The 11,426-nt window shown below is 44.0% G+C and overlaps 1 protein-coding gene across 2 annotated transcripts in view; it reads right to left on the bottom strand.

The window, feature by feature from the left end:
* Window positions 1-6,224: 6,224 nt before the first annotated feature.
* Window positions 6,225-11,426, bottom strand: part of Rps15a (ribosomal protein S15a) — a 6,002-nt gene continuing 800 nt past the window's right edge. For both annotated transcript variants that reach the window (XM_015491105.2, XM_015491106.2), the window contains exons 2-5: window positions 10,274-10,411; window positions 9,668-9,747; window positions 7,413-7,498; window positions 6,225-6,367 (exon numbers count right to left, since the gene is read on the bottom strand). In XM_015491105.2, the coding sequence (XP_015346591.1) occupies window positions 6,274-6,367; window positions 7,413-7,498; window positions 9,668-9,747; window positions 10,274-10,406 (393 nt within the window). In that variant the 5' untranslated portion in view covers window positions 10,407-10,411 and the 3' untranslated portion in view covers window positions 6,225-6,273. The remainder of the gene's footprint in view (window positions 6,368-7,412; window positions 7,499-9,667; window positions 9,748-10,273; window positions 10,412-11,426) is intronic.

Genomic DNA, 11,426 nt, shown 5'->3' on the forward strand with positions numbered 1-11,426 from the left:
GGACCCCCACCCAGAGGTAATCCCTTTAGTCCTCTTATCTCATTGTTTTCCTTCCTATAATTTAACAAACCCGGGGCTGGGGATATGGCTCAAGCGGTAGCGCGCTCGCCTGGCATGCGTGTGGCCCGGGTTCGATCCTCAGCACCACATACAAACAAAGATGTTGTGTCTGCCGAAAACTAAAAAATAAATATCAAAAAACATTCTTTCTCTCTCTCTCTTAAAAAAATTAAAAAAAAATAATTTAACAAACCCTTATTAAATTTCAGAGGTTGTTCTAAGGACCCGTATCATTCCAGATTGGCCAGATCAGCAGTAAATGGAAATCTTGGCAATTCAGTGTACCCAGGAGGCATTCTGCTTTCGCTGCACACCACGGTGGGATGGCTTGGCCTCCGCATCATCCCCGGGCTCCTAGGCCAGGGTACTGGAGCAAAGATGAGCACTGAGGACTTACAGCAGCCACTAAGTGTCCCCACATGGAAGTGACTCAGCATCCCCTGGGTTCACACACAGCTCAATGGCCAGAATTGGTCAAGGCAAAGTACATCCTGCCTCGTGCCCACAAAGGGAGGTCAGGGTATTTGGTAGATAGCTCTAATTACCACCCCAGGGATTTACAAAAATTATATTTAATCTCCACAACCTACAGTAAAGATTACTGTTGTACCTACAGTAAGCAGGAGGGAACTGCTAGGCACAGTGGCACATACCTATAACCCCAGACTCAGGAGGCTGAGGCAGGAGGATCAAGTTTGAAGCCAGCCTCAGAAACTTGTGGGCTCTCTCTTGAAATAAAAAAAATAAAAAGAACTGGAGGGGTGGGTCAGTGGTAGAGCACCCAGGGTCCAATCCCCAATATGGCAACTGCCCCCCACAAAAGAGGAAGAAACTGACTCACAGAAAGGCAAGGTAGGGGTTAGGGTTAACTCAAGGGGTACAGTGCTTTCCTAGCACCCTGGACTCCTTCCCCAGCGCCACTTAAAAAAAAAAAAAAAAGCCACTGGCTCAAGTTCACATAAGCAAGAAGCCATTGGATTCCAAAGCCCCTTTCTGATCCAGGTTTATTGCTCCCTTGCATTATTTTCTGGGTGACCTCAGCATTTCCATTACTCCTTAGATCACTAAAAACTGATCACTTGCCACTTGGGTGGTAAGACAGTGATTTTGAACTAGAATCCTGCCCACATCTCATTCTATTGCCTGGATGCTTTCAGAGTTTGTGGTTCAGGGATCCTGTGGACTCGAGGATGTAAAAGAGGCACTAACTAGGACTATACTAAAAAAAAAAAAAAAAGCCCTAGGGATTGAACACAGAGGCACTTTACTATTGTGAGCTACTAAATTGCTGAGACTAGTCTTGAACTTGTGATCCTCCTGCCTCAACCTCCCAAATTGCTAGGATTACAGGCGTGAAGATTACGCATCCTGTCCAGTGACCATGAGGGTCAGAGATGTTTTGTTATAGGATTTTTCTTTTTTTTTTTTTTAAACCCAGGAGCACTCTAACACTGAGCTACATTTTTTTTTTAGACAGGGTATTGCTAAATTGCTCAGATGGTTCTTGAATTTGCAATCCTCCTGCCTCAGCCTCCTGAGTCTTTGAGGTTAACAAGCATGTACCACCACTGCCAACTCACTGAGTTTTTAAAAGGATGGTGACACTCCCTTTGATGGGTAAGATGTTGGAAATACACAGATAAGTATCGGGTTTTGCCCTGAAGAGCTCATGTATTAAGAGATCTCCAGGCTCCAAGCCCACAGATGTGCCCAGCCACAGTAAACATCTTCTAAACAGTGGGAGAGATGAGAACATGAGATAGAGCCTAAATGGAGCAGACTGAGGGCTAGAAGCATTTAAACTCTGGCTTGATCACTTTCTAGCATGTTAGACAAAAGGCTTTATGTTCTGGGCTTCCCTTTTGTAACTGGAAATATTGGAGCAGAAAATGGTACCCATGATGTGGAAGTGTTGAGCTGAAATTAGATACTACATGCAACACCCTTAGGTGGACATCTGCTGCTGAAATCTAATGGCCACTCATAGTAAGTGGTGGGAATTTTAAGAGGTGATAGGCCATTGGAGGGCCACCCTTACAAAAAGGGTGCCTGATAAGATGGAGACCTGGGCCCCTCTCAGTCTGAGCTCTCTACTCTCCGCCCTTGTGAGGAGCAGACCTCCTCCTCTCCAAAGAATGTGGCGTTTAAGGAAGTAGAACCCAAGTTCTCGCCACCCATTTGGAACTTCCCAGGTTCCAAAACCATGACAAAGATATCACGTCTGTCCTTTGGCATTATCCTGTCTGCATTACCTTCTCAGGGCATGCTTTTAGGACAGGTGAGAGGAAGTATAAAAATACATTCTCCTGAGCGGAAGATTTACCGTGGAAGTGACATTTAAGGCTCTTAGGAAGGTGTCAGGGAAGAAGCACAGGTATTCCAGGAAGGGTGAAGCCAAGACTCCAAGGTGGAGCCCGTGGTGGACGCAGGAGGAGCAGACATATTTTGGGAAACAGTGCATCACACTGAAAAGTGGCTAGAAGCGGAAAGTGAGCTCCCAGCTTGGAGCGAAGGAGAGGCCTCTTAGAAAGTGAGTGCTCTTGGCTCTGGCGTTCCTCCCATTGAGGCAAAGCCAAAGAGCCTCTAAAAGACACTTAGCACGCACTGGTGCGCAAAACCTGCTGAGTGTGCAGGAGGCCCTCAGCGTGCTCTGCAGTCTTCTGAATTGTGTGACTCTCTCTCAGCCTCTATCAAAGGCTCTATGGGATGTCTAGACTAATGTGTTAAGTGCTGCACTTTTTTCACGTACCGGACACCTATCCGCCTATCTGTGGATCCTAGGCCCAGAGCCCAGGGACAGGGCAGGTGCTGGGGCCCCTTTTCATACTATGTCCAGGTGGGCCTGGACCATCCAAGATGCCATCACTCCCTCCTGCCCCCAGACCAGGACGCCTGGTGGCCAGCAGTGGCAGAATGCTGGGTGGGTAGAGAGTATAACTTGGCCCTGTGCAAGTCATGCAGGCAGCAGGAATACAAAACTAGCCCAGCCCCTCAAACTCTGAGGGCTAGGCCCTGCCAAGCAACCTCAGGTCACTTATCTACTTACAGGGTGTCAGAAACGTAGGCCAAGGCCATCTGCTTCCTTGATAAAATAAAAGAATGTATCACTGAGCCAGGTGCAGTGGTGCATGCCTATGATCCCAGCTTTCAGGAGGCAGAGGTAGGAGGAAAGCCAAGTTTGAGGTCAGCCATGGCAACTTAAGAGACCATCTCAAAAGAATGTAGCTCAGTGCTGAAGTGCCCCTCCCTGGGTCCAATCCCCAGGACCCCAATACATAAAAAAAGTGTTTTCGGATTTAAAAAAATCCATCAACTGGTCTGGTACTTTCTTCCTATTCAGATTTTTCTTCTCAACTCTGGCCAGTTCAAAGGACACACAGGAGCTGCACAAAAGGCCATTTTTAGGCCTTATTTCAGAATTTAAAAGTCCATACCTGGGAAAAGCTGATGATTCAATCCACATGGGTTTATTAAGGCACTGGGTTCCATCTCCCAGCACTGCAAAAGGAAATCAAAACAAAACACCAGGACAGCCTAGTCCCTGCCTCCCTGGAGCCTACGTCAGCTCTCTGAAGACCCTCCGGGCCCCCAACTCACTGACAAACACAACTGTGAAGTAAAGTGCTTAGAGGTGAACACTACGAAGCAGTTTCCATCTCCCCTGGCAGGTGAGGGAGGTTCCCAGTGCCCTCATGACAGACAATGGAGGACAGCACGGCCAGAAGCCGCGTTCCTCCTCATGGGTTTCTAAACATGAGACGCCCTCAACCATGCCTCGTTTTCAAGGGGCTGGTGTTGGCCCAATGCCCAGGGCCAGTGTCTGGCATTCTTGGCTACCTCCCACATCTTACAAGGCCCTTCTCAGAAGGCCACCCAGCTACTGAACGTGTGGCTATGTCCCCAGCACCTGCACCAGGTCTGCCCTGTGACAGTGCATTCCCACCAGCTCTGCACTCCCAGCTTCTTCGGCTGGCACTTTCTGTGGCCTGAGCCCCTTCTAGAACAAGTCCTAACAAGTGTTTGCCAAGATGGTGACCAACAGCAGCAGCAGGCTCTAAACTCCCACTACAGAGCCATCATAGCCAGGCAAAGTAAACACTGAAAATGCTGTTAAATACTAAAGAGCTGGGCTTTTGTGGAAAGGGAGATGTTTATGCATATTAAGAGAATTTTGTCCCTTTTACAAAATAGGTATTTCCCCTGGGACTCTCTTCTGTAAGGTAGCAATCACAACATTCCCCACACTTGTCACAGACTGCTTTTTTAGTTTTCCTGGCACATGTTCAGGCTGAGCTGTGAACTCCACAAAACTGTACACTTTTGATATACAGAATAATCTGGGCTGAGAGCCTCCTTGTAATCATCTCAAATGAGAATGGCACGAGCACTCCACTCTGGGCAAAAGAGATGACTCACTGCTGCCAGATCTGGGTAAGAAAAGTCCTGTAGTCAATGCCAGGCTGGAGCCCACACTCCTCATCAGCAGTGAGACTGAAATGATCGTTCACATGGCTGCTCAAGTAAGCTCCTCAAACTCGACCACTGACTGCAGGAACACCAGAATAAAGCTTGTAGTGGAGATCCAGGTACTAGCAGAATATGCAAAAATAAATTTTGCACAAACACATCCCTAAGCCTGGTTTTCTATTTCTCAAAACTAGAAACTTAGTTCCCCAGAAACCCTTCCTTTCCCCCTTGTACTCAGCCAGCTGGGTTAACACACCCCATCTTAGGAAATTAGGAAAACTTGAGTTCTCATAAGCCCCTTTAGATGACTTGACAAGGGACCACATCTCTACTCAGGTAGACAGTGCTTTCTGAGGAACTACTTGACCCACCCTCGAAGTAGCCCTTAAGGCATAGTTACCAAAAGTATCTTTTTCATAAGACAAGTAAACTCAGCCTTCTCTGAAAATGTCCAACCTAGGTAACATCAGATAGGTCCACCAGACCCTGTAATTAGATCTGTCTTACAAAGCCCAAAGTCCAATCCCATCATCTTCTGGCCCATAGAAGACAACTGAGGAACAGAATGGGCCTGTCAACTCCCCCATTCTTTCCACCCCATGCCTGGCACGTAACTTCTGTCCACATGGACAGTTCTCCTTGGCCAGACCCACAGAATCAAGTCTAGCCTACACTGACTTGATATTCAAGTAAATTAAATAAATATAAATCAGTGTAAAGATATGCAATTGCGTGGGCTGGGATTATGGCTCAGTAGTAGAACTCTCGCCTAGCAGGTGGAACACCTTGGGTTCAATCCTCAGCACCACATAAAAATAAATGAAATAAAGGTATTGTGTCCAACTGAAAAAATATTTTAAAAAAAAGATACACAATTGAAAAACCCATTTTTATGACCAACTACATGCTATAATTTCAACTGTTGGTAAAAATTCAGTGGTCCAATTTCCTTGCCTTAATGTGGTCCTTGTTAATTTGCACTGGGCTGGTGGCTGGGCAGAGGGTGACACAGCCCTACTCTATCTCCCCTGCTGCTCTGTGGTGGTTGAGCTCTTTTAAAAACACTTTCCAGCAAAGGAGTCCAAACTGTCTCCAGGTCCAGGAATTCGTTTTATCTGTTACCCCTGAAATCTTCCTAACAATTCAAATGCAAAGAAACCATCCTGTAACACAAGGAAATCAGATTGATGCTATTGCCAACTAACTGCAGACAGAACAAAATGAGCCAACAGCCCCCGCCCCATGCTGTGACAGGTCTACAGAAGAAAAATGCCACGCCTCTCAGCGTTCCCAAAGATGTTTAAAAAGCGACTCTTTTACTAACACATACAGCTAAAATGTTACTGACATGCCACAGAGTTTACTGTGAGATGAGTCGGGGAGCTGTGGACTTTACCTGCCTGTCTTATGAGCACTTACATAGTCAGAAGTGATAACCACGTTTTTAGGAATATTTACAACAGTGCATAAAATGCGTTGTCAAGCTCCACAGGAAAGTCACCAGTCCTTCCAGGGTATAAACTAAGTCTCCAGAACCTGAACCTCAACCCATATTCAACAACCTAGGGCCATCCCAGCATTCTCAGGTGAACCATGACATGGTATAACTGCAAGACTATCTTGGTCACTCCAGGGAAACAGCATTCACCAATTAGCACAGCAGCTGTACACTGCCATGAAAGCTCAAAACAACCAAGTAGAAGGAGAGTCCAGTGAGGCATTTTATTATATGTATATTTTACATCCCTAGAAAAAGAATCCCAGGATTTTTCCTCCTGTGTGTTTTCTTCTTGCTTCTTCGTGGTCCATGATGCCAGCAGAGGTTGTCAATACAATGAAACTATGAAGTGGGGAAAAAAAAAAAAACAAGACTGGTGAGCTTAACAGTTAACATGCAGCTGCTTTCTGCTACAGAAGAAAAACGCCACGCCTCCCAGTGGGTAAGCGTGCCTCCCTATGAGCCACATGGGCACTGATGTTGCCACACAAGCTGGGGACTATCTGGGCCAGCAGCATGCAAACATGACTCCTGAAACCAAAGATCCAAATCCAGAGACCCCATCTCTACACATTCAGAGCCCTGACCTCTGCAAACATGGAGATTTTAAGCTTAACTAAAAGCAAAGGCAGGAAACTCCTTCAACTTAAAACGTTGCCACTTTTTGCACTTGGGTAAGAGACATGAGTTTACCCCATGGCTTACTATGAGACCAATGCAACATATTAGCATCATTATTGGACAGAACTAATTCTCCAAAGAACATCCAATACAGTAACAATCATTAAGTGAGACCATATTCACCCATATCACAAACACAATTGGGGGACTTAGAGGACTTCAGTTCTTAACCACAACAGCATTTACCGTTTCAGATCCTGAAGAGCTTTACCAGAATTAAGTCAGGTAGTATTCAAAGCATCTCTAATCCAAAAACCGAAACTTTTTTGAGCATCATGTTGATACTCAAAAAAGTTCTTGGTTTTGGAGCATTTCAGATTTCTGGATTGGGGGTGGCAACCTGCATTACCATTTTTACAGATGAGGAAATCAAGGCTCTCATTGCTTTCAAGTGGGAAAATGAGGATTATGAGAAAGATTTTCAACTCAAGCTTTCTTTCAAAGCCCGGGATTCAGAAGCCAGTCCAGCAATCACAGGTTACACAGATGGGAACTGCACTATATGCAGCAAGCAGACATCAAAGTGGACCTTAATTCTGCTGCTGTCAGTCTAGACTGTGTCTCAGAACCTAAAGCCTAACACATGCAACGTGGCACCTGAGCTAATTTTTAAGTCAAGCTGACTGGGAGAAAAAAAAAAAAGCAACCAAGTTGCATCACAGCGATTTATAGCACTAATGTTTCTATTTGAGGAAAACCAACTTACCCAAACTGACGGGATGGGAGCAGATTATTCTGCCATTTTTCCAGGTCTTTGAGCTGCACATCAAATCTGGGGCTTATCACTCCACACTGGGAAACAACAAAAAAAAAATTTTAATTAAATTGTTTACACTTTCACCACTAAACAGAAAAACTAAGCAACATAAAGCAACCCAACATTTTATGGGAACCTATTCTGTGTAATCTGATGTAAATGTCATTAACAAATATCAAAGCGAGACTACGCCTGCCCACAAGAAAAAGTCATGAAAAAGAGAAGGAAAGCAATACTGGCAGCACAGTATCACTAGTGTGTATCCTGGGGGCTGGAGAGCTGAGAGCCCAAGTCAAGTAAGACTAGGGTCAGACAATCTTCACACTTCACAGAAATGAATCTGTGGGGTCAAATAGTGAACCTAGAAACTAAAAATACAAAATATTTAAACATCTAAGAATAGGCACTGAGCTACTTAGTACTGCCATTACTTCATTTCTGAGTGACAGTGTCCTATGAACTCAGGCAAATGTTCCCAATTGACTCTGACAGAAGGCACAAAGAAGCAGTTCTTTCAATTAATTCCATTTCTTTGCTACTGGACACAGTAACCATCCCCTAGAACAAGAGCATCTGACACTTGAATCACTTGACTATATGCCAATCCTAAAACAAATGTTCAAGCATCTACTAACTTAAGAACTTCGTTCACAAAATCCACTCTATAAATCACTAGTACACTTAGGAGACATTCCTTTCCACTTCAAAAACATACTGTGAGGGTCAGAATGAGAAAGAATGGTGATTTCAAACCCTACTTTCAGTTCTTCTAATGGCTAATACTATAACAAAACAATAGACTTAAAATTAGCCTTGTAGCAGGGCATGGTGGCGCACACCTTAATTCCAACTACTCAGGAGGCCGAGGTAGGACCAAGTTCAAGGCCTCTGTAACTCTGCAAGACCCTGTCAAAAAAAATCAACAGGCCAGGCACAGTGGCACATACCTGTAATCCCAGCCACTCAGGAGGATGAGGCAGGAAGACAGTGAGTTCAAAGCAAGTCTCGGCAAAAGCCAGGCACTAAGCAACTCAGTGAGACCCTATCTCTAAATAAAATACAAAATAGGGCTGGGGATGTGGCTCAGTGGTTGAGTGTCTCCCGATAGTGGTTGAGTTCAATCCCGATAGCCCACCAAAATTAATTAATTAATAAACCAATTAATTAACTGGGAGGGGGCAAGGGAGACTGAGGATGTAGCTCAGCAGTACAACCTGTGCTGCCCTGGGTTCACCTCAACAGCATTACCAAAAAGCAGCCTTGCAAAGTTCTTCAAATCTTTCACAAAAACTTCAGATTCTGTAGTTTTTACTTAACATGATGCACATTCATCATACAAGGAAGCAACTTTGTAAAACCAGCTGGATTATCAAATAACCCTACCAATCCAGCCACTGCTGGTAACATGACTTTGGAAACCCACTTCTTGGCCTGTTCTTTTTACCCATCTATGTTGGACTACAGGACCTGCTCCTTGCAAATCCAAAAGCTATGCATGAGCCTGAATGCAGAAAGCAGAGTAGCAGCTCAGTTACCTAACTGGCTGACACCAGCTCCCAAATACATGCAACCAATCCAATCACAAAGTCATATGGATCAGAATCAAACAGGTCTACCCAAAGGAAAGGACCAGGGGAGAGGAGAGGGAAAGCATTGGGGATTGATATGGAAGTAAATTGTGTGCATTTATGAATATTTCAAAATGAACCCCACTATTATGTATGACTATAATGCACTAATAAAAATAATTTTAAAAAATAGGTCTCTCTGGTTATACTGATGATAAATCGAATTGAAATGCAGACTAGACCTCAAAGACACAAGTGAAGCCCATGCCTGAACATTGCCCTTTAAATCAATTCACTGAACCCCATTTATGCAAAGTTACAAGATGCATTTAAAAAAAAAAAAATCACCTAAAGAGAAAGGCCAAGTTAAGCTACCCAAGTTCAAACCATTGAGGTGGACAATATAGAATCCAAAAGTCAAATATCACTACCACTAGAGTTTCAGTAATCACCCCTCATCTCTCTTCAGACAGCTCACATGCCACATGAAACTGACAACTGCGAACACCCCGGAGAACAAAGTTAGATGTGATATGAAAGAAATGAACGACTATGGCACCACTAATTCGTATTTATAAAAACCCTTACAAAGTTAGAGAATTCTTAAGGCTCTGCAGTGTGTAAATCAATCCTTACCTTGTTTAACCTGCCTGTGAGGTTGACAACAATTTTCCCAGCTCTGTGATCATCAATGATTTCAAATTCGCCAATGTAACCTATGGAATGTAACAAACCATATAAAATAAAAGACATCAATTTCAGACTTGAACCTTCACGCTTCTCTTAATATTCCTGCTCTTGCCTACTAGAGTATTCTCCCTCACATGGAATGACAGTTGATGTGCACCAGAATTAAGTTTTCACTATATAAAATTCTGGGAGCAGCACTCAAAAGAAACCAACCTGCAATTCTAAAAGGGATTACAATCCCTTTGCCCCTTCAGTTTCCCACTTCCAAAGACTAGTTGTGTCAAAGACACAAAGCAACAACCCTTCCTTTCCATTCCAAAGAACTCTTGAAAAAGCTCAGGAGCCTATCGGTATTGCAAAGACTTGTCACTTAGCTCCCAGACACAAGCTTCATGACTCTTCAGCAGTTTCATTTGTACAAATGACTCCTCTTCCAAGACCCACAATTCAACAGTATTACTTCCCAGGTGTGACTGACAACACTTCCCCCACCCCATTTCTACAGGACTGGTTCCTTAAAGAGTCTGACACAAAACAGGGCAACACACTCACCATGCTTCATCATCACAGTTAGAAACCGGACAATGACTTTGGAGCACGGCCTAATAAGGACCTGGCGTTTGCCTCTCTTTTCGGCATTGTTGATGCTCTTGAGAGCGTCAGCCAGGACGTTCATGCGCACCATTATGGCTATTCAGGAAGACAAAATGGGTTTTACAAAATGGAATTGCCAACAGTAATATACATCCAGCCATCACAGTACCACTCTTTTCCTTCTAGTCCCCTTGTGAGGAAGCTTTTTTAAGTCTATGCAATATTCCCGGCACCCAGGAAAATTCCCCACTATGATTTAATATGGGTGTTGAAGTACCACTCTTAATACAATCCATGCAGCACACTCATGGTTGAAGACAATATGATAAAAGATAAAATTAGACATAATAAACCCTCGGAATTGGCGGGAAGTGCCAGCTATCCAAAAGAAAATGTCAGGCACACCCCACTATTGAGAACTTAAGCCAAGAATCATCAGCAATGTTTCCCAAATTTGAAATCAGCAACACCCCTCTTATTAACAATGTCCTTTAAGTTAATTCACTTTCAACCTTCTCATATCCAAAAATGCTACTTAACGTTCATCTATTAAATACACTAAAACCTATGATATTTCCCTATACCAGGTTAAGGTACCCAAACCCAAGTGTACCACAGTGGGAAACATTTCCATTACAAGCCACCACGAATGGTGTCTTTCAACGGACACAAACTGCAGGCACACTAATAATGATTCTTTCCATATATTTACTTTTTATTGAATTTGTTAATGCTGCAGTCAGTCCTTGCGCTGCTAAAACCATGGCAAAGGAGGAAATGGAATTATGCAAAAACTTATTCACCTATCACACAGCACATTAAAACTTGATTCATATGTACTCTGAAAATTTCACAATCTTATTTTAAAAAGTACAGGAGTTGAAAATAAAGTTTCAAAAGCTCCTATGTACGGAAGCCACAGCGTGTTTCAAGCGCCGAGCGTGAAGATCCAAACTGCTTCCTAAAGTTCAACAAAACCAAAGGGTCTGAGGAGGAAACCCGAAGCACAGAAGGCTGAGGTCAGTGCCCCGCAAAGTGCCAATCCCGGCAGAACGCGACTTTCCCGGCTCAGCGCCCGCAGCAACAAGCTGCACGACCCACCCCGGCCACC

Source organism: Marmota marmota, unplaced genomic scaffold, assembly GCF_001458135.2.
Source record: "Marmota marmota marmota unplaced genomic scaffold, marMar, whole genome shotgun sequence".
In the NCBI taxonomy this organism is placed as follows: Eukaryota; Metazoa; Chordata; class Mammalia; order Rodentia; family Sciuridae; genus Marmota; species Marmota marmota.